General features: G+C 37.9%; 2 protein-coding genes across 9 annotated transcripts in view; one reads left to right on the top strand and one right to left on the bottom strand.

Annotated features, from left to right (window-relative positions):
* Positions 1-24,598, bottom strand: part of AKAP7 (A-kinase anchoring protein 7) — a 144,163-nt gene that overhangs the window by 85,088 nt on the left and 34,477 nt on the right. For all 8 annotated transcript variants that reach the window (XR_006414163.1, XR_006414165.1, XR_006414161.1 and 5 more), the window contains 2 exons: positions 18,976-19,088; positions 6,289-6,436 (listed from right to left, as the gene is read on the bottom strand). Coding sequence is in view for 5 of the 8 variants with exons in the window: in XM_044424557.1 (XP_044280492.1) it covers positions 6,289-6,436; positions 18,976-19,088 (261 nt within the window). In the remaining 3 variants the exon portion in view is untranslated. The remainder of the gene's footprint in view (positions 1-6,288; positions 6,437-18,975; positions 19,089-24,598) is intronic.
* MSH5 (mutS homolog 5) lies at positions 14,205-16,652 on the top strand. The gene has a single exon (XM_044449544.1). It carries the CDS (start codon positions 14,205-14,207, stop codon positions 16,650-16,652), a length of 2,448 nt encoding a protein of 815 aa, XP_044305479.1.

Genomic DNA, 24,598 nt, shown 5'->3' on the forward strand with positions numbered 1-24,598 from the left:
CTGACAAATCGGATTTATAGCTTAATAGTTCTTAGATGCAGCTGCTTGCTTTGGCCAGGAGTGTTTTGGGACAGGTTAGGCTTGTGTGCCAGGTGTTCCCTTCATCGGAGAAGGACTGACTTGGCCAGTGTCACACCTGCCTTACAGAGCAATCTTACATAAACAGTTCAGTGGGACGTACTGACAATATATGACTGCAGCCCTAGTCAAACCTGGGGCACATCTAGAACCACTGCAATAATCTTTATATGGTGCTGCCTTTGATACACGATTACAAACCTAAACAGTGCAGAACACAGCAGTCAGAGCCTCCACAGGAGTTTCTTCCAGAGCATGTGACTCCATTAATTCCATGTACATTGGCATATAATCTAGCCAAGTCAATTGAAAATGTTAGTTTGCCAGTAAAGCGCTCAATGATTTGGGTTCAGGATACTTAAAAGATAATTCCCAGCACTTATGCAATCAATATAAGTGCTGCTGTGTCCCAATCAAATACTTGTTTCAAAATATACTCCTTATCCAACTGTCTCTGAACCTGGCAATACCGGGTTCCTCATGATTAGAAAGTAAATTTAAGACAAATCTGTTTGGAGCTGAAAAATAAGAACCGAATCCATATAAATATGTTGATTTTATCTTACTGAAGCATCAACATAATTAAGCTTCTAATAGCAGCATGGGAACCAGATATTGCTATCTTTTCAAGATCTGCTTTTCTTTTCACGTTATGTGCACTATAAATATACCAAAAAGGATCTTTTTGATTTTTTAAAATAAGTTATGCAATCTTAATTGATACTTGTGTTGTTCATCTAACAAAGTAATGGAGAACAAAAGGATCCATTTGGGAGGGCTTCCTGCACGTCCTGTGAATTATGCAGGACAGTCTAGTATGGATTCTTAACATGGTAGTAATAGCTTGATCTGATTCAAAATCTCAGACTCATCCTTTATAGTCCTGGTTCCTTCTCACACATTTCCCAAGAAGTGAGTTTGAAAACATATTTAAGTGATCTGACTTTCACACATTTTCCTTGAAATGTGTGGAAGTCATAACACATTCTCCCTCTTCTCAAATAACTCTGGTTATTTAATTTCTAGTATAGCCTTGACTCCTTCTTTACCAACCAGTCTCAATAAGGACTGTACTGATTTCACCAGCACTGAAGAATAAAAGATATCAATAAAATAGTGAAGGATTTAAAGTAGTAAAGGAGAAGCTTTTTTCTTCTGTTTTGACAATGTTTCACACAAACTAATGAAAGTCAAAGTAAGGTGCCCACTTGTCAAAAAAGACAATGCATCACCAACAAAGAGGACAAAAGAGAATACAAACTTGCATAAAATGTGTGCATACTAACTTGCGCCAATTTCAAAATTATAACTATCATTTAAATAGAAATGCAGTGGAGTTCTAAGATGACCAGGTGGAAAATGGATGGAAAGGGGCAACAAAAATTATCTCCTATGAATAGTGGCTACAACAATTGGGACTGGTCAGCTTAGAAAGAAGGTAAAGGACGACATGAAAAAGCCAGTGTGGTGTTGTAGTTAAAAGCACAGGACTGGGACACAGGCGATCTGAGTTCTAGTCCCCACTCAGCCATGGAACTAACTGGGTGGCTTTGGGCCAGTCACAGACTTTCAGACCAACCTACTTCACAGGATTGTTGTTCTGGGGATAAGATTGAGAGTAGGAAGAAGACAATGATATTAGCTGCTTTGAGTTTGCTGGGGGAAAAGTGGAGTATAAATCAATCAATCAAATGAATAAATAAATAGGAGTTTAAAATAATGCATGGTATGGAGAAAGGGCAGAGAGAGACATTTTTCTTCCTTTCCCTAACACCTGAACCTGGGATCATCCCATGAAGGTGACTGGCAGAAGGTTTAGGATAGATAAAGAAAGTGCTTCTTCACACAACATTGTGCTAAAGTATAGAATTCGCTGCCACTGGAAGAGGTGATGGACACCAATCTGGGTGGCTTCAAAAAGAGATTGCACAGATTCATGAGGGGGGAGGAGATCATTGGCTACTAGCCCAGCTGGGTATGTGCTACCTGCTTTACCAGAGGTGGCCTGCCTGCATAACCCAGTTGCTGAGGAGCTTGGGCAGGTGGAGGTCTTGAACCCATCCTGCTTGAGTGATCCTGAGGGCTACTGGTTTGCCATTGTGTGTACAGAGTGCTGGAATAGATGGACCTTTAGTCTGATCCTATATGGCTTTTCTTATGTTCTTAAGCCAGAACTTATATGGCTTATAAACCACCCCAGTGAAGAGCAAGGAGATTTCAGATGGCACACCAAGTCACCCTCTCCCAGTCAATAGTACCTTGCTAGTGCAAGCAAAACTTGATAACCTGGTGCTGCAACTGCATTCAAATTTTAAAAACTGACAAGTAAAATAAGTTAAAAAGAATGAAAACTGTAAAAAAACCCACAATGGATTGCAATGCTATAGCAAGAACCTTATCTTGGATGTTTAATCATAGATAATATACTTCTAAATGACAAGAATAAAAATTGTAAAGGATCAGGACAAGAAGCAAAGGACATATGTCACAATATTGTGAACTAATTTGAGCATCATACTGAACCTAATATGAACCCTTGTCATTAACTAAAAACATTATGTTTCCAATATTGAATTGACTGCATGAGTGCCTTTCCCTGGCTAATTTTGCACCTAACCCTGGTGTAAAAATACCTTGAGAAAATGTTATAGGCTAGCAAAAGAAAAAAAAATCCCCAGTAATAGATATTTATTTCTCTCAAGCTGAAAATGTAACTATATTATTGTTAGCACACCTGTCTCTTACACAAGATCAATATTCTACCTTGAACCATACTGTATTAGTAACTAAAGGTGGAGGCTTAAGGTCAAAATCCACACCCAAAATCCATGATCAGACGTAATCATTATGATGTTTTCTTTACCACAAAGCAGGTTTGTGTGTGCATGTGCATGTGACTGTAATCATTTGATCAGGAAAACGGCACTGGAGATGAGGGTCCTCACCCCGTCTTTCTGTTCACACAAAGCCTTTGATTCTGATCCAGCACTGACAGGGTGCAACTAGTTGTATATAACAACTCATGCCTTTTGATTAGCATGTACATATTCAGTTCAGCTTGGACAGACATAATAATGTGGACATAGATGTACATCAGAATGTGGCTGGCGGTGGATCTGGATGTACATCCACAGCCAAATCAGCTAACAAACAAAGCCACAGATTCTGCTTGTGGTGGTTCTTCGCTGAATCTGAGAGTGTGTCATCAAGATGACTTCTTATATAACTAAAAAAAACTAATTGAAACAAGGCTAGTGAGCTTTGAAACACATATATTTTAGCATTGGAGACTGAGATGTTCAATTAAGTATAGATAATAAACCTTTTCATTATTGTGGGCTAAAAATGCATTGTTCAACCAAGTAAAGTTCTTGCAAAACATAACAATCCAGTGTTCACAGAATCACAGAACCTACTAGACAAGCTTCTCCATGGCCACTGCACAGAAAAAGAGATGCACTTGTGCCTACATTAGGCTTCAAAAGTGGACTCTTAAGCAGCTGCAAGAGAAAAGGAGTTGGCCAGACTATACCACACAACTGACTGAGCTTTTACTCTTATGGCCTCCAGCTATAGCATTTCACCATGGAATTGTTCACATTATGACCTTTTAGACAGCTACTTATTGTTCCTGAACACCTTCACACTTGCCAGGTATTCTGGTTCCCAGATTTGTTTTGTGCATCCATTCAGACTAGTTTCCTTGAAGATTCTTTACTTAGAGATATTATCTAGGTGTGAGTATTTTATGGAGCAAAGAGAATGAATGTAATCCAAAGAATGTTTGCTATGCTTAAATCTCACTGACAGCAATGTAAATTTTATTCAATCATATCCTGAAGTCCAACTGGAAGTATGCTTAATTTTCTCTAGACTGTAACCAGTTGTTATAAATGGTTACATCCAACAATCCTGCACTCAACCTGTCAACTTCTATGATGTGCATATATGAGACTAAGATTTTCTTAAGAAAAAATAGTTTAAATTAGAGTGAATACTCAAGAAAAGCATTACTATTACTAATCGTGGTATGATTTCATTTCCATTCCACCTGTAGCTGAAGCTCTCGGGCCAGTTTACAACAAGGTATAAAACAAAGAAATAAAATGCTATACAAATAACATAAAACAGCAATGTTAAAAGAGTTTAAATTAATTTTAAATAGTTTAAAATACAATGAAATACAATGAAAAGACAAAGCAAGATGATTTACCAAAATAATCACCTCAGATTGCTGGATGACCAAGGAAATCTTAAAAGGCTTCCACATAGAGGGCTGCCTTCACCTGGCACCAAAAAGATGGCAAATTTGCCACCAAAAGTACTGCAGCAGAGAGGTTGTTCCAAAGATGAGGAGGGGACCACAGAAAAGGCCTTCTCCTAGTTTCCACCCTCCGAGCCTCTTGAGGAGTTGATACTTGGAGGGAAGGCCCCAGAGGTTGAGCATGATGTCTGGGTAGATTGGAGTTGGGAGAGGCACTCCAACAGGTATTGTGGTGCCAAGCCATATAAGGCTTTACAGATTAAAACCAGCACCTTGAATTGGGCCCAGAAGCATAAAGGCAGGAATGAGTTATATACTGGAAATATTTATTCATTTATTTAAAACTTTTGTATACTGTCCACTACCAAATGGTCTCAGGGTGGTCTTACAATTAAACAAAGTGAAGCACAGTATCCATTCTATACAATACAAACCCACTTAAAAACTCAATTTAAACCTTAAAATATTGGGAGAATAAAAAGGTTTTGGTCTGGCACCGAAAAGAATAAAGTGTCAGTGCCAGGCAAACCTCTCTGGGGAGTGTATTCCGTACAAGGGTGCCACCACAGAGATGGCCCTTCTCTGAGTAGCTACTCTCCTAATCTTCACAGAAGGCTCCTGGAGAAGGACCTCTGACCCAGATCTTAAGGGGTGGGCAGGCACATAGGGAAGGAGATACTCCTTCAGGTATCCTGGACCCAAGCCATTTAGGGCTTTAAAGGTCATCACTAGCACCTTAAATTGGGCCCGGACTTCAATTGGTAGCCAGTGTAGATGCTAAAGGGTCAGTATTATATATGTACATCTGCTGGTCCCTGTTAACATCCCGGCTGCTTTATTATGGACCAACTAAAGTACCCAGACTGTCTTCAAGGGCAGCCCCACTTAAAGGGTGTTACGATAGTCCAATATATAACTTTGTGTATAAGTACGTGCACACATGTATACTATTTGTACCATTTTGAGGCATTATTGATATGTTTGATTTTAGATCTCTTAAGCCAGCTCCTGCAGACTTGGAGCTAGGATTCTAAAGGTTGAGTCCCTGCCCGATCACCTCACAGCTGGTATGGAAAGAACTGTTCCAAGCCTGCCTCCATCACAACAGGGCCTCAGAGGCAGAAAATGGGAATGCTGAAGTATGGAAAGTGAAGGAGGCTGGGCCTGCTGGATTGTACTGATTCCAGTTGGTGCCCCAGCCTCCTTTCCTCTGCAGCACTAAATCTAGATGGCCAAAACAGCCATGCAGAGAAAATGCAGGCATGAGTTATAGCAGCAACAATTGCTGCAGCCCTGCCTCACTCCTGACATTGGATGTTTCACGCATCTGCTGCAGGGGCAATACGACTGCACTCTCATTGATACTGAGCATTGCCATTTTCAGGTGACTCTGGTTCTCAATGCGAGAAAGTCAAAGTGATCACACGAAGAAATGTAAAATATCACCTAACTTTCAATTTAGCTAGAGGAAATGGTTATCTTTAGGGATTCTGTTTTTCCATCAAATCTGGCACAACAGGGAATACAGACTGATTCTGCATGCAACAGTGTCTTTCAGCTCAGTCTCTTATTCATCCATCAGAGGAAAAACAATGCAAATAACACTTTCACTTATTAATGTATCAATCATGTTTTCAGCTCTGATAATTATAAATTCATGTGCTACCCATTGCTTCCATTTTCTAAGAAGTCCAACAGCTAAGAAAGGGGTGACATTGTGTGACGAATCTTTCAAGTCCTACCCAGAGGCCCTTGTTTTCAAGATAGCATTACTAATGCTTTATTTGTGTGAAAAATTCTCAAAGAAATCAGCAAACATTTGTGGAATGTATAGTCTGCAGAAATGAGAAAGCAGAAGGAGGATGAATAAATGAAACAAGACCAAACAAAGAACACTTTCTGTTTCCGGCAAAATTACAAAAGCTCAAGAAATATGTTGTTCTTACCTATTGTGATAGAAGACTCACAGTAATAGTAGCCATCAGGTTGCTTTTTTTTCAACATTGAGCACAGATCTAGACGTTTCATGGGTTCAGTTCCAAAATAATGGTTCTTGAAATTCTCAAACAAAGTTGCATCAATTTTTTTCACCCCCTTGAAATATCAGAGAAAATGCAATTGGTCAGAGAAAGAAGAAAAATACAGCATCAGTGGTGCACACAACACTATATAAAGTAACTAAATTATATTCCTTTCATCTTGGTTCTACAATCTGAAGTTTCAAATAACCAAAATAACTCAGTGAATGAATTCACATAAGCAGTATCAGGACTACATTCCACTGCCACAGCCAAATAGCTTCCCAACATTTCACCGTGTCTTTTGCATGGCAACCTGTTACTAGTGCTAATAACCAAATTACCATTACTGTACAACAGGATGCACATGAATATAATAAAATCAGATACTTGATGCATTGGTACAATTTATTTAATCTGAAAAAATCAGTAAATGGTATCAGCAGTAAGCAGGGCTTCCAGCAGAGGTCAGTGTTGTTTGTCACCTGCCAAGGCCCACAGCTGACCCTGAAACCTCCTAGTCCTAAACCTCCTAGTCCTGCTGTTTCTGACAATTCACATGCCCTCTCCATGTATGTAGTGAGTGACAAGAGTGAGAATATGAAGCAGCACCCTCAACTTGCCTTGTACTCTCCCTGTGAGCAGTTTTAAGTAGCTTGGGCCTTGAGAAAACATGCAGAGATAGTGGTGAGGCAGTAAATCCACTCAAAATACAAGGCTTTACTAAAAACATCTTGCCCCAGGTCACCATGATAGCTGAGACGATCCCTAACCCATCTTCAATTATAGTTTTATATTTTGTCATACATAAGATATATGGGAGTTTATAATATATCTGTTTGTATATTGCATTCCCAATCACAATCTATGGAAATGAAAACTGGGTAGTGAAGAAAGCTGACTGGAAGAAAATCGATGTGTTCAAAACATGGTGCTGGAGGGCAGCTTTGCAACTATCTTGGCCCAAAGAAAGACAAACAAGTCGATCCTAGATCGAATCAAGCCAGAGCTTTCCCTAGAAGCAACAATGAGGCTGTCATATTTCAGATATATCATGAGAAGGCAAGACTCAGTGGAGAAGACAGCCAGGTTAGGAAAAGTTGAAGACAAAAGATTAAAGGGAAGACCAAGTATGAGATGGATTGAATATGCAAAGGAAGGCACAGCCTTGAAGTCTGAAGAGCTCAATAAAGTTGACATGGACAGGACATTTTGCAGAGCTTTCATTCATAGTGTTGCCATCAGTCAAATATGACTTTATGGCACATGCATACTAATAATATATATGCATCTCATATAAGAAAACTACAATGCTTTATTTTATTTTTAATGTGCTTGTTTTACTCATTTTGGTATTCATTTTGAATTTCACAATAAAAAATAAATAAAAATGAAAACATGGATGGTGTTCCTGTCTGTGTTAGGCCCTGAAACAAGGCATTCCTCCATGAGGCTCCAGATAACATTTTTCAATTTATTCAAGCATGCATTTACTTTTGAAGATGCTTTTCAGGGTAAGGACTAAGTGTTTCAGAATAATATATAAGGTTCAATTCTGGTTACTGTACAAAAAAATGTGCTTTTTCAATTCTTGAAATGTCACTGACATCTAGTGGTAAATCATATGAACTACATATGACCGATCTCAACCTTAATCCTCTGTTGTTATGTATCTCCAATTTACCGAGACCCTATGAATGAAAGCCCTTCAAAATGTCCTGTCTATGATATCCCTGCTTACCTGTTCTAAATTCAAGGCTGTGGCTTCCTTGACAGAGTTAATCCATCTGATGTTTGGTTTCCCATTTCTTCTGCTTCCGACTTAAATCATCTAGTCTAGTTCGAAACTGATTCAGTTGGGGTATAATGTGCAGCCAGCTGTACAGTGCCATACATGACAATGTGAAAGTACAATACACTGTCATATCCTCAAATATATATATTTTAAAAATACATCATTTCGTCCATTACTTGACAGATAATATTTACATAAATGAGAAACAAAATACATAAAATCCCTTCTAAATCTTAAAAGATCACCAGTTTCCATCCTTCATAATTTTGGCAAGTAGACTTGGAGAGCTGGGAAAAGGCAGCCTCACTTACCTAGTTTTCATCACTAAGTTAAGACCTTCCTTTATGGGAAGATACTGTATCTTGAAACATTATATTAATGTTATATATTGCCATGAAAGTACACACTGTTAGGATGAACATTCATATCATTTGTGAAACAGTGAAAACTGTTCACATCATGCACTGAACACATTCTATTGTCTTTTGTATATTTATTATTGTTTTATTTTCATCTGTAGGCCACTGTGGATGCCACCATTAGAAAAGGCACTAATAAATATGATGCATGGAGGAAACAATCTGTGCCTCCTACATATTGTCCAAGGGCCTACTGGCTAGTTGAGATTCCCAGCTTCCTGGGAATTGGAACTTCGTCCCCAGTCCTTCTCCCCTGCACAACTGCACTGGCTGCTCCCCAGTGTGGGGAAAGCAGCCTTGGAAAAGGGTTAAGGGGGGCAACTGGGGGGAGGAAGGGAGGAGACTGGAAGGGATGATACATGAGGTATCCTATAGTTATGCCACCATCCTTTCCTCCACTCTGAAATGCCAATGCTTCATGACCAAAAATGGCATGTGAAAATGCAGAGCAGGACAACAGAGGAGGGGAGGATCTGCCTGTTAAGTGTCAGTTTATTTTTTATTATTTATTGCTTTTATATACCATTCAACAGCCATTAATAGCTCCCATGTGAATGAGCTTCTGCATGTTCAGGCAGAAAAAAGTCCCACAACTAGTCCCACTGAAGGATGCTGGGATCTGTAACACTTTATTCCGTCTGAATGGGCATAGGCTTGTGCTGCAAACTGAACTGAAAAACAGAACTAACATTAAGGACTCTGAAAACAGTTTGCATATGGAATTCGATTTGCACTGAGGCAATACAGATCTTCCCATCCATGGAACTATGGACACTGAAATTGCTAAGAAGAACAGCTTTGCCCTGGAAACAGAGTTGTATTCCTGTCTGGAGTGGAATCAGGCCTGCCTAATGCATGTGAATATGCATGTGCACAGTATGATTGTGACATCTCCAAAGCCCAAACCTGGAACCATCTCCTTACCTTGCTAGCTTTGTACAGGCAGAAAGTATTCTGTGCAGGGGAGCATTCAGATATTTAAAGTACCCTGTCCCCTGCCAGCAGACTGAAATGGTACGGCCCAGCGACAGTTACATCATGAGGGACTTGTGCCTCCGCCCCATTTTGTTTGGCTCCTATGCAGGCATTTCTGTCCACTTGGTAGGCAGAATGGATGTTTCTGTATGAGGGGACATGGGTCCTGAGCTCTTCAGAACAGTGTCTTGTGTTAATATCCTGCTCCGTTTGCATTCCCACAGTCCTGTGTTAATCTGTTTTAAAAAACCTCCAAGTAAAGTAACCTAGTGTTAATGGATTCAGAAAGGCAGAAAAAGCTGTAACTTAACCTCCTTCCCAATTACAAACAAAATGATGATTATACTACAGTCAAGAAAGAATTCCTGTTTTGTAAGATTTTCTAAATCAGGTTGGGCAACCTGTGGCCCTCCAGATGTTGTGGCCTGAAACTCCCATTCAGCCTAGCCAGCATAGCCCTTGGTTGTAGGCTGAAACACCTGGAAGGCCACAAGTTGCCCACTGCTGTAAAAAAGACTCCCTTGGGTTTTATCAGTGTCTTCATGCATCTCCATGACCTTGTGGTGAAAGCTCTTTCCAGTCAGTTCCTGTCAGCGAGTAAATCTTTTTCTTCCCTTCAGCTCCTTACCCCCATTTCATCAGTGACAGGAGCCACCTTTGTGAATGACTACTGAGAAAATGGAAAATCCTGTCTCAGCTCCAGCATTTTGAGATGCTGAAACTAAGAAAGACTGTAGTGTGGTATTCTGACTGGAAAGGAGAGGAAAACTGCTTGAGGGGAGATACTTTGGTAACAGCATGCATGCTCAGGGCGGAGGTGGACTAAAGGACACTGTGAGAAGATTTAACATAGATATATGATGGCATAAAGGCAAGATTACAATTCAACAAGGTTTAGGAAGATGGAAAGGATCAGAAAAGTAGTTTCTACAGCCTTTAATATAAATCCTGAATCTTCTTTAAAAAATAAATAAAAAGTACAATTATAGGATTATTATCTGTACTGTTAACACAAGAAAGAAAAGAAAATGGGTGCAGAATTTCTCAGAAGTACAGAAAATAGTCAAATGGGAAGGATTTAATATGTTTATTTAATGTTAGTGGGTTTGACCAACCAAATTAGCAGCTCTTTTATAGTCATGAATGAAGAATGGGTTTAAGGCTTCAATATTTAGGATTTTTTAGGGACTGAAAGTTAAATATTTTAAAATTTTCTTTCTATATGATGTATTTGTTAACAAAAGCTATGTAATTTTTAATACAGACATAGGCAGATAAAGTGTGAAGGAAAAGGAAATTAAATTAATACTAGTTGGTAATACAACTGGGAATGAGTGGAACTCTTAGCTGGAAAGGAAGGTAGTGATAGTATTGATACATAAATTATTAGGATTTAACAGTGGTACAAGGATGAGTTGAGGTGAAGTAATACTGCTGATTTGTATGGAAGAAATGTATTTATAACAAAAGACTGCAAGGAGGACACAGTGTTGGTACAGTACAAATGTGTTATTAACTATGCAATTTTAAGTATGGAGTATGCTTTCTGTAGGAGCATGTTGATGGTCTGCATCCAGCAGTTTAGAGTCAAATGTTAGGGCAGGCTGTCCTATATATTGCCCTCCAGATGTTTGGGACTTCAATTCATATCAGCCACAATCAGCATGACCAATGGTCAGGTATGCTAGGAGTCTAAACATTTAGAGGGTATTGGTGAAAGACTGTGTCCAAGCAGTCAAGAACTGACTACTACTTCTGTGTGTCAAGCATTTAAGATATAATTAAACAGAATATTCCACCCCCTCCTCACCATCTGTTCCCAGAAAAAATATGTTCAAGAATGGCCTTTACTGAGTGAGATCAATCATTTACTTAGCTCAGCAGAAGAATTAAAAAAGGCACGTCATATGCATGCTGATAATTATTTTGGAACTCTACATTTCACTGGCTCATCATAAGCCATACAACTTTCTCTTACAACATACTGGGCTGAAATTAGGCATGAAGTTAGTTGTGTGAATTGTTAATTAATATACACATTTTATTATGCCTGTAACATCATCAAAACAGCCTGAGCAGCCTGGTCTGTGTGCTTGTGTGCGCCTCTGTATGTGTGTGATTCTTTTTCAGACAAGTCTTTTATGGTGCTATCACCTTGCCACATTCACAGAATTTTATGAGTGGAGGACTGTCATATGAGATTCCCTGGGTAGTGTACAACAGCAACAAAACATAAATTATACAAAGAATATTTATAATTCTAAAATCTATTAAAATAATAGAATTATGACTGCTACACAGTATGTTAAAAGTTACTCTAAGCCAATATAGCAGAATAAAACATGCTAAAAATTTCATAAAATCAATCAACTTAAAATTAAAATTAATTTAGTACAATTCAATTAGTCAACTGTTAAAATCCCTGGAAAATAAATCTGTTTTTGCCTGGTGCCAAAAAGTTTGTAATGAGGGCACTAGGTGAACTACTCTGGGGAACAGATTCCAAAGTTAGGGTACAACCACTGAGAAGCCCTTCTATTCTATAATAGTGTGTTCAATTATAATATTAAGATAAAGTTACAAAGAATAGGGCAGTAATGTAAATATGATGAAATTATTATTTTCTATTTTCAGTCATATATAATCCATGGACACCATTTTGAGCATGGTATTTTAAAACAGAGGATCAGTCCTGATCAGTACAAGCCCAGAAGACTGTCAGCTCTGTAATTGATCTTGTGGCTTTTCATACAGTCTGCATCACAACTGCAACAGTTTTAAGGTAAAGCACTCAGGCTACCTTTTCCCACACACAAATCTTTATAGAAAAAAGTATGCCCTACTTTGAGAAAAAGCTCTGAAATGGATCATATAATCAAACTTTAACCTGAGCCTCTGAATTCTAAGACTTGAATACAATGTTTAGATAACACTGGTCCTTTATGAAACCAATTTGTATTGCTGACATAAAATACAATGAAACACTGTTCTTCCAATGTTCCTGTATTTACTAATGCATTCTGTTTGAATGATGTGAAAAGCAAACACAGCGAGCCGGATCCAGATTTATTCATTCCTCAAATAGACCCATGACATAAATTGATTAGAGCCCCACTGATTTCAATGAGTCTACTCTAAGTATGATTAAACTTTTTCAGTATCTTATTCATATTTTTAATTATATCCTTGCTAGCAAAAGACATGTGGTACTATATTGTTGTCATGAAGAAGAATTAAGTATAACTATTAACTCTAATTTCCACTGAAGTCCAGTTCACTGTGTTTCATTCAAATTCATTCTGGGAGAATTTTATTACCTGCCTCTCATACAAAATAATCTGAAAATAAATATTACTATTAAAAAATCTGATCCCACCCATTTATTATGTATACTAAATCTATTTCCTCTAGAGTCACTACTCTGAGAATTTCAGTAACAACCATTTTCAGAATTACCACCTTAACAATAGTTCAGGTACAAATTCTAGGAAAGACTAAATAAAATAATAAATACATGAGGGAGATTGCATCCAAGTTTGAAGATTTATGTGCCTCTCAGAGCACATTAGATTGTTCCATACTGAATGTCTGCAAGCCTTCCTAATGTAGCTGTTATATAGTATAAACAGCAGCACCAGAAGAAAAACAAAGCTGATTATCTTCTTCCTGCATTGCATTCTCACTCACCGCCTGACACATATGAACCCAGGTCAAATGTAATGGCAGATCTTGGGTTAACTAACCCTTAATTTGACAAGTATATCCAGAAGATTGTAACTGTGCACCCTCAGGCATACTCCTCTCTTCTGCTTCCATTTTATAACCTAAGATCACCCCTATGATAGGCGGTTGTTGTAACAACCGAAGCCAAACAACTGAGCAGTTTAGGGGTTAAACAACACAGACTAAACCTTTGGTTTACTCTGGGTGTGATTATAGGTTGTAAAATGAATGTGGAAGTGAATACTACACTTCCTTCATCTCACTCATGCCTGCCCATGGGTTGTCATTAAACCCATTATAATATCATATCTATCTCTCTATTCACTATTATCTCTCTCTTATATAAAACTACACAACTTTCTACAGCATATCTAGATGCTACAACTGTGTACCTTTCTATATTACAAACAGGCAATTATAGCTACTGCAGTAAAACACAGAAATACCACCTAAACTTTCAGCTATGTAACAGATACTTCACCTCAGTATGCATAGACCACAGCATTAAAAAGACATTCATGTGTGATTCAATTAACTATTTCTGTAATTTTACTTTAGAAAGTTTCTTTGTGAAATTGGCTATTAACAAAATTTGTCAGTAGGTCAGGAAAATGATGATTAGAAGGCAGAAACCTTTCATTTGTCTTCACCTAGGTCATGAGTGTGGTCCTGCAACAGGATACCTTCTGAGGCTAGATGCTTTCTTTAACACTGCTAATCCCCTAACAGATTAAGTGCCATATACATGGGCATTTTTTAAATGGATAGAGTGGGATGTAAGGAACAATAAAAGCAGTATGATGCATTTGGAGATAGCTTATTACTCACCAGGGGGGCTAATTATGTGACAACCAAGGAGTCTTAAAGGATGAACCACTAAATAATATGTTCTTACTAACCTAGCCACACAGCGTCGAAAATTCTGTTACAAAATGAGTGCTACTGCTACACTAAATACCCACTGCCAGTTTCAACCACCACCTGTGACTGAACAAGAAGATGAACAAGAGAAACCTGAGGTCTACATGTGTGTACTGTGGTATGGAGGAGAACTGGGGATTGCTTATTACGATACTGGAGACTGCTCAATCTATTTCATGACTGACACACCAGATAATGAAGACCTTAAGCTGCTACAGAAAGTGGTTGAAGAGGTACTTCCCAAATGCATATTAAGTAGTGCCAAGCAAGATTCTAGTATAGCTAAATTCCTGACCAATATAGGTGATACCACAGGAGACAAGCAAGGAGGAAGAAAGCCAGAGGTTGTCCTCTATCCAAATATGGATTTTGGCTTAGAGGTAAGCAAGCAGAGAATTCTATCAAGGCAATTTCCCTTTGTCCCTGCTTCCATGACAGCAACTGAGAACATCCTCTATTTATCCTCCATTATTCCTTTTGAGAGTCCACTTGTATTAAGGGCATTAGGAGGGCTGCTGAAGTTTCTTGACAGGAGAAGGCCTGGAGTTGAACTGGAAGACAGTCACGTGGTCGTTCCCATTCTGGCCTTTAAAAAGTTTGTATTGACTGATATTGTAAATGTAGATCAAGACACTTACCATGTGTTGCAGATATTTAAAAGTGAAGTACATCCTTCTGTGTATAAACAAGCCAGTGGGAAAAAAGAAGGACTCAGCTTATATGGAATTCTGAACCAGTGTAGGTGCAAATGGGGTGAGAAGCTGCTGAGACTGTGGCTCATGAGGCCCACCCGCAATTTGACAGAGCTGAACAAACGCTTAGATGTTATTCAATTCTTTTTGTTAGCTCAGAATCATGAAACTGTTCTTACTCTACAGGAATGCCTCAAAAATATTAAAAATGTACCTCTGATCCTTAGGAGGATGTCTCTTTCTAACACAAAGGTAAGTGACTGGCAAGCACTGTACAAAACTGTTTATAGTGCTGTATGTCTCAGAGATACATGTCGCTCCCTACCCAGCGCCATTGAGCTATTTCAGACTATTTCACGGGTTTTCACTGATGAACTACACTATATTGCCAGTCTAATTAGCAAAGTGGTAGACTTTGAAGGCAGCATATCAGAAAACCATTTCATCGTCCGACCAAATGTAGATCCCACCATTGATGAAAAGAAACGAAAGTTGATGGGACTCTCAGATTTCCTTACAGATGTTGCCCGAAAAGAACTGGAGGACCTGGATAATAGGATTCCATCCTGTAGTGTTATTTATATACCTTTAATAGGATTCTTACTCTCTATTCCACGGTTACCCTCAATGGTGGACAAAAATGACTTTGAGATTGATGGTTTGGATTTTATGTTTTTATCAGAAGAAAAGCTGCACTACCGTAGTGCCAGGACAAAAGAATTGGACAGCTTGCTTGGTGACCTTCACTGTGAAATAAGAGACCAGGAAACACTGATCATGTACCAGCTGCAGACAAAGATTCTGGAAAGATCTGCAGTACTCAGTGATGTGACTGAATATGCAGCACAGTTGGATGTGCTATTGTCCCTGGCAGTAATAGCTCGAGAGAATGGATATATCAGACCATGCTTCTCTCATTCCCATGTTATCCGTATCAAGGATGGAAGGCACCCTCTGATGGAGTTAAGTGCAAAGACTTTTGTGCCCAACTCAGTGGAGAGCAGTGAAACATATGGCCGAATTAAGATACTCACTGGGCCCAATTCATCTGGAAAAAGTATATATTTAAAGCAGGTCGGCCTTATTACATTTATGGCCTTAACTGGCAGTTATGTCCCTGCTGCTGAGGCTGAAATAGGGGCAGTGGATGGAATCTATACAAGGATCCATAGCAGAGAGTCAGTTTCTCTTGGATTGTCCACTTTCATGATTGATCTTAACCAGGTAGCCAAGGCAGTGAATAATGCCACTGAAAGATCTTTGGTGTTAATTGATGAGTTTGGCAAAGGCACAAACACAGTAGATGGTCTCTCTCTTCTGGCTGCTGTGTTACGACACTGGATTAAAGCAGCAACTCAATGTCCACATGTTTTTGTTGCCACTAATTTCCATAGCCTGGTACAGCAGAAATTGCTGCCAGACACTCCTCTTGTGCAATACCTAGCCATGGACACTCAGCAAGAAGGAGATGAACTTGTTTTTTTCTATCAAATCAAAGAAGGTGTGTCCACTATCAGCCATGCCGCCAACATTGCAGCTTTGGCTGGCATGCCACCTAAAGTGATTGCCCGAGGTCTAGAAATATCACAGCTGTTCCGCAGTGGAAAGCCCATTCAACACGCTGACCAGTCTTTGAAAGAGAAACAGCTTCAAAGCTGCAAATCTCTGGTAGATAAGTTCCTTTCCCTAGATCTTGATGACCCCCAACTAGATTTAAAGGAATTTATGAGTCAAGACGTGTTACCTTCTTCAGTCTCCATGCTGTAACTAGTTAAGATGACATGGCATCTTCTGAATGGCTGCATAATGGAAAAAGCTTATCTTTAGCTAGTTAGAACAACAACAACAACAACAACAAATCCTGTCCTTAACAGATTCAACCATGTGTTATTACTTACCAAGTTCCAGACACCATCCTAGCTGACACTCAGCTAGGCAGCAAAACTAGCGCATTTATCAAGGTCTTAATGGCAAATGTTGGCCCTAATGAGTCACAGTTTGGTTTTATGTAAAATGTGAACATATTCATAGAAAGTTAGTTTAAATGAAAAAAAAGATAAAGTTGTTCTCACAATGTTTCTGAATATTAGAGTTGTTTCTTTTGTCTGATACTGATGCCATTATTGGTCTATAGTGCGATATTTTATCATCGAATATGGGACCTGCCTTCTTTTCCATTGATAAAATCTGTTATGTAGATGGTTCTGGGCAGTATCATTAAATGTATACCCAATTTAAAGGCACATATGTAGAATAGGAATTTTGGTAGCTCACAGAATTTTGACACCCATGTTAATGGTTATTTATACTTAACACAGTTCACTACTTTTTAAACTCAGTAGATTTTTAAAATCAACTTTGAAGTCTCAATTTTTTTTGATGTTTTACTTGTTGAAATGTCTTACTTCTGATGCACTAGATTCAATCATACTAGATACAGTTGTAATATGAAACCATGGATGGCAGTATAAAATTAAACCTGGAAAAAGTCTTGGGGACACAGTCCTTCCTCTTCTCATGCCTTAATGATATTAGTTACTTCCTGGTTTGGGACAAAACTTAGCTCACCATAACATGCAAACTGATAAACCACGGCTTGCATTTTACCTGCTAAAGGCAGATATAAAGTAAGAGTGAATCTGTAAACAGAAGGCTCCTTCTGGCTCGTTTACTATGACTAGTGGTATGTCAGACATTGAGTCTTGTCACTTTTTAAAAATGCATAATGCAGTTTCATACAGTTTTCACTGAGCTCTTAATAATGCTAAGCAGTCAACCAGTAAAATGGAAATATCTAGTTTTACATCCTCTGGTCTCTTGATCCATAGCAGAAGAGGAAAAGCCAAAATTCAGCAAGTGTGGGGATAGAAGTAGCATGGGCTAGTGACAACTGAGGTGGACAAGCATAGCTGATATTCTTCCTATTCTAACAGTGAAAGCTGCTAATCTTAATTCCTCAGCATATTAAGTCTAATTAGGGAAATGCAGGCAACAGGGTCATTCTATATTAAAAACAAGAGATATTTACTTCACCTTTTTGAAAAAGAATATATTCATGGATTCATAATATTAATAAATAACAAATATAAATCATAATAAATTAAGCTACACTATTATTAATACCAAGTAAATTATATTGTTGTAATACCAAGTAAATTATATTGTTGTTAGATTGTTATTAAAATATGACATCTTTCTGAGTTTATACTTTATTATATTTCCACTTCCTAAATTCTACATTTTGAAAGTTTAACATAAAAAGGTTTTTACCCTTTCTAATTAAATGACTGTTTGTAAAGAAAATATTAAACAGAATTTAAGAGACTAAATGCCCTCAGTGTACTTACTGTGCTTTGGAAACAACTATAAGAAATCAGTTATGCAAGTGAAAATGATAAATTATAAAGAATAAATGTTTAGCCAAATAATTTGATGTCTTGACACACAATGAAAGTTCTGGAGAAAATCACTAATAGAAACAGGGTTATAATATTACCTTACTGTAATAAATCTATAACTCTATATCATACTTAGCACCTCAAGAAGTATTACAACCTAGCTGGAATGATTACAACACAGATAAATAGTGCCTTGGATCCACAAATTCCTGCAACCCTATATCCCTCAAAAATCTGCTCCAGAGGATTCAGGGGACTTTCTGGAGCAGTGTGCAAACTGGCACAGGGTATTGCAGGGGAAGAGGACTCTGCTAAACTGACTTTCTCCCCACCATTCCCAGTCAATATGCTTCTGCTTAGAAGAGGACAACTAAAAATTCAGGGAATATTAACAGATTGCCATATATTATTTCCGCTGTTTCTGTTAGATTACATTATCACTGTGTCTAATACATATATATATATTCTAGAAAATATCAAGACCTTCAAGAACAATTCTAGAAGTTCTGTTCCAAAACATAAATTGGAGAATCAGTATGACTGGAGAATCAGTATTGTTATGCTATTAAGTACATGTCAAGTGCAAATCTACATAATAAAACAGTATAAGGACAATTTAGACCTCTGTTACAGTAAGGGTTTTCTTTAGGATCACAGCCTCCCTACATACTGTAGTGTATAAAGAACTGCACCTGTTTTCGTAGTTTGGGAGATTTTGACAACTTCATGAACGTCAAGTGAGGCTTAAAAGCTCTGTCATCTCCTGTGAAGATGCCCTTTTCTTGAAATATCTTCTTCATAATCTCTAGGTAAGAACAAATTGAGAGATTCTAAGCCACCAAATATTGCGTAAGCGTAAAAGTCTGTCAAAATATGAGATACAATTGGTTAGTAAGTAAAACAATCTATTCAAAAAATAGCACTAAAAGAAGTTACTTACAAACAAACCCTATTATTTTATACAACTAAGTGATACAAATGTTCATAAAAATAGTCTGCACACTATTTTCAGAAATTAAGCAGATCCATCCTGCTATGCTGGTGAGGGCAGCAATACTACCTTCTCAATAGCTTTTTTGGTACCTGAAAATCATTCAATATTATGCATACCTTGCCTGAGATTTCTTGCCTGAGATATCTTCTGCCATACTTAATTTCTGCCCATAACTGTGACACCTAAAAGCAAAGCTTGTCCAAAACACACTCCTTAATAATGTTGACCTAAACTGATGCAGCAGTGTAAAATGCTAGTTCAGGCTTTCCCAACCTTTCCAGATTTTGGACACTACCACTCCTTTTAGACCCAGATAGCATGGCCAATGGTTGGAGCTGTAATTCCGAACATCTGAAGGGTACCAGGTTAAGGATGGTTGTCCTAGGTTGGCCATGTCTTCACAAAGCCATCTGTGGTGGTGCCCAGAATACTTCTGAAAATTGCAAGTGTGCCCATGGATTCAAAAATGTTGAAGATTCTTGCACTAACAGGATCAGCTGGCATGGAGATGTTTTATTTGGTTCATAACTTATTTTACATTGGATAATTTGTATATCCCTTGCTATAACTACAAATATATATATATATATATATAAATAAAGAAAACTTTGCAAAGAGCTTCTATTAAGCTGGCATCATCACTAGTTCAAAACTGACTTCTACCATTGGGTTTTTAAAATAAGCTTCACAGATATCAGATGCAAGTTCAATATTGGATTCTCCTCTTAATATATGTATTTATTGGTATTTTTCAGCATATGACTGACACCCATGTTTTCAGTTTAATTTCCTTTTCTTGATAGTATTGTAAAGCTACACAAGTCTTGTATTTTTTAAAAAATCCGGTGACATTAACAGATGGAAGATGGATTAAGTTGTTATTGCTGCCGCTGGCTTGAATGAAAACTTTCATGTGTACTTTCATGGACACTTTTTAAAAAGTGTGTCTGTTTGATATTTGCAATCAGACTGGCGCCTTATACAAATATACTGAGCACAGTATATACAAATATACTGAGCACTGAGACGGTACAGCTTCTCCAATTCCCTATGATGAATCTACCTTATCATTCACCAACCATTCATGCAGTAAAATAAATATTTGCATAAAGGCCTATTTTATGACACCCTCCCAATATTTATGTCACTGTGCTTACTATTGCTAAAAAGGCATTTATAAAACAAGAACAATAAATCTGGATGTCATGGCCTTAAAGTACACTATAATTTTATTAAAGAACTATTATTACGTTGTCAAACAAAATGCCTTTGGAATAGCAGCTGCTGATTTTAGTCCCACGACACAGGCTAAAGCTGGAACCCTCAACAAACATTTGCTCAAAACTGAGAAAGGAGAAGCTAAATATGGACTGCTGTAAGAATTTGAAATACTTCACCAGCCAGCAAAAGCCTGAAAAATTAATCTTCTTGGCAACCTTAGCAAATCTATAGAAGTTGCTTTGTCTATGATTATTAACAAACAAAACAAATACTTTTACCTAGCAGAGAACAATCAGCACATAAGAGTCAAAAGGGCAGAGGTCAAGGCTACATGGGAGGCCATGGATGTTTATTTTTCAAACTGTGTTCTTATAAGGATGATTGATAAGCACAGTAATGAAAGATTCAAAGCTTCCCTGAAACATCATCTTCATTGTTGTCATGTCTCCTGCCATGTATAGCTTGGGAAAGGTTGGACACTTCATAAGGAACCTTTTCAGTTTGTGTGGGCAATCTCTAGGTCCAACAGGCCTGCCTGGGACCCTGTGCACAGTGATAATATATCCTACAATATGCCCCCAAATCATCTGCAACATGCAGGATTGTGCAGGAGTCCTCAACAGTAAATCCATGTGGGAAAATTTCCCTAAGAGTGGTAACAGTACCAAGCATTATGGAATAAAAGTAGGGAGACTTACAGTTCAGTATGAAAACCACTAACATTTTAAAAATATTTGTAATTTTTGTTTGATTTTTCTGCAATGACCACTTGGGTCTCATTTCAAAAGAGAATGTCAGTGTGAAAGGGTTTCTGAATTCCCTATTCAAGAAATAAAAATTGCCATATTAATTTATAGCAAATGCACAAATAAAGATGTATGTGCTTCCCTTCATTTAAATCCTTTCAGGGGAATAATGATAATGACAAAGCTCACACCCCTATTTTTACATCCCATTAAAGATTTTCACATTAAAGATAATGGGCTACTTTCATACTTTGTTAACATCTGCAGGCACATTACAGAGATACAATTGGCATGTAATATTTTAAAAAATCATTTCAAATTAATGTCTATAGTATCTCAAGTTTACAGTTTATGAATATTAGATTAAAAAGGAATGAATATTTATATTACTGTTGCTTCACAATGTCAGTGGAACATGTCATTCAGTTGTGTTCATTACCAGCTGTATTTACACTTAAAATATGCCATTTGAGCCCTTTCACAGTGAAGAAAAAGAGTACAAGTCATTGCCAACATTAGACCTCTGTTATATTTGGCCTTTCTGCAGGTCTTAGCTTGTTCCTTCCACTTTAAACAAACAAACAAACAGATACCCGGAGCCTTGTGCTCCTGCACTGGAATCTCTCTGGAAAGCTTTGATAGAATCATTCTGATATGATCAATATAATCTGAAATCTATATAATTAAGTACAAAATAATCAAGAAAAAAGTTGTTCATCACAACTTTATTGCCTCAGCAAATACTGGATCTACATGTTCATAACTTCCATATTTACATCTTTTTCTTAAATGTCCATCATTAATATATTTTCCATCCTCTCAATTTTGATGCTGTATCTGTTTCTCAGTGGCTGAATGTTTATATTTCATTTATTATCTATTTTAATTTGCAAATCCTCCTGGATTTAATGGGTCTTAAGTAAGGACAAAATCAGGTATCACACTAAATGATTCATTTGCATCTTTTTTGTTAACAATTAATAGCAGATGCAGAACACCAATTTTTTGGGGGGACCAGAACATGCAAGGTGGAATTTTCTAACCCTCTTATCTCCTGTCACAATTCCAAAAAAAAAAAAAATCACTCTTCCCTCAAAGTTGCTACCAGCTCTAGGAGGAAAACTTACACTTGTGCCACTGGAAACTTCCCTCCTATGCTTACAGCAACTGTGTGAGGTTGGAACCATGTTGGAAGATTAAAGAACTGACCCTCCACTCTGTGTAAACTATGTAGCACCATAGTACAGAGAAAGCACACACATCTTACAAAAATGGTTCAAATTTCAGCCATCACACAAATGAGGTGGTTGCAATATCAGTCTACCCATATGCCTTTCTACTTTACAAGAAAGTAGAAAGTCTACTTTCTACTTTATAAGATAAACTCACAAATTCTGTCATCGTGCCCTTAACTATCACGTCACACTCTGGTGACTGTTGCTTTCTTCACCTTGAATCAGAACTACAATTTGGTGTAATTTTGTCAAAGACGGAACACTATCCTACTTCCAAACCTAGAATTGGAAAAAAGTCAGAACAACTTCCAAGTTCACAATGAATTTCAGAGGTTCGGTGAAAAATCTGAGATGAGACCATATTTTTTCCTGAAACAAAATTTTGAAAACAATAAATAATGACTGGCTACCACTAGTCATTGAGAATTCTTGGTCATAAGGATTATAAAATAATTACTATAAAGCACTTGCAACACTCTTAAATATTATATAAATACTGATTGTTGTTGTTAGATTACCAAGTTTGATTATTTCATTCTAAAGGGGCTACTAGTTCAATGAGATGCGAACAGACAAATTTGTCCTAGGGGCACTGTATTAAAAGGAAATAGAGCAGGCGTGTTGACAAATGAAACATCTCTACTTGTTTCTGTTTTTCTCCATCAAAAATTCTTAAATTAGTGTTGTATTACTGCATACCATATTTTAATTTGGGTTTTCGCTGACATGTTTTCTTAATTTATACACCATGGAAAGATGTTTGAAAGGTTTCCAAATAAAAATTTATTTTCTTTCTGCACTGCAGCTCAGCTGTACTTAATGTGCAAGGTGAAGAAAAGAGGAATCACCTTATACATTCTGAACAGCTGCATTGCTAAATACCAGATGGGCATACGTAGATTTGCATATGCTCCATGTCACTGAAACATGTGTCAGCTCAGATACTGCTTGTGCTTACCCATCACTATGAACTATATAGCATTGTTTTCCTTTCCTGAGAATTCAGCACAGTTCCATCAGAAAAGGGGAAATTAATTTTAATGATAATGCAATGGGGACAGAGAATAGCTCTGGTATGGTCAAAAAGAGGACAGAGCAGAATAATAGATTGTGATGATAAAGAAAAACAGGTAGCTGGAAAAGGAAAAAAAGGGAGGCTAAATGCAATGGAGATGGAGAGAGACCTGTAGTGATTCAGAAAGTTACAGCAGTATGGGATAGTGAGAAGAATAAGAGCATTCAAAGAGAAAGGGGGAGTGATTATGAGGTAGAGGTGCAAATTGACTTATGGGGTGAAGAAAGAAAAAAAGGAGTAGCAGGTATGGGTACAACAGAGAAAACACCACAAGCACTCTAGATTTCAGGAAGGAGAGAGTGCTAAGGAGGGCAGGATAAAAAGGGAAGCGTGAACAGCGATCAAGTACAAAGAGGTCTAAGTATGCAAAGAAGGAAGAGGACATAAAGAGAAAGTGGTGGTACACTAGCAGAGAAAAAGGAAGATTAACAGAGACCATTTTAAAAATACATGTGGCAAACATGCTTTTTGGAGTTAATGGAAAGGAACAGAGCTGTTGAATTGTCCAGAAAATAAAAGTAGCACTCTGAGTGATTAAAGCTGAACACCCCTGCTGTAGAGCAAAGCCATCACCTTTTACTGAAAGAACAAAACCATCCAAAGAAAAGTTTAATGTAGGAATCCCGCAGAGATGGATTTCTCAAAGTTATTTCTGATCCTCTCAGGGTTCTTAAAACTGCAGCTTTTCTGAAAGCATTTAACAGAAAGAAAAGCAGGGTAAATGATGAATACAACTGAGTTCACAGTAGACTTCAGAGGGATGGGTATTTTGCCAGGTACCCACAGACAAATGGTCTCATTGTAGGTACTTCATTTCCTCCCTCCCCCTCATTCTTCCAGAGAGTATCCCAGGAGACACTCGGACACATGGCTGCTCTCTCAGTCAGCCACAATCCAGAGCTGGTTTCCACGCATTCTGGGTTTCTGTGGCTGTCAGATAGTTGCTGCTGCACAAAGAGGGCTTGGGTCCCGAAGAGCAATGGGGTCAACTTCCAGCCTCTACTGGGTCAGCATGCCCTGTCTTTGCTAAGGGAGCGAGGAATA

This window comes from Varanus komodoensis, unplaced genomic scaffold (assembly GCF_004798865.1).
Source record: "Varanus komodoensis strain SLA01 unplaced genomic scaffold, ASM479886v1 scaffold1, whole genome shotgun sequence".
Classification (NCBI taxonomy): Eukaryota; Metazoa; Chordata; class Lepidosauria; order Squamata; family Varanidae; genus Varanus; species Varanus komodoensis.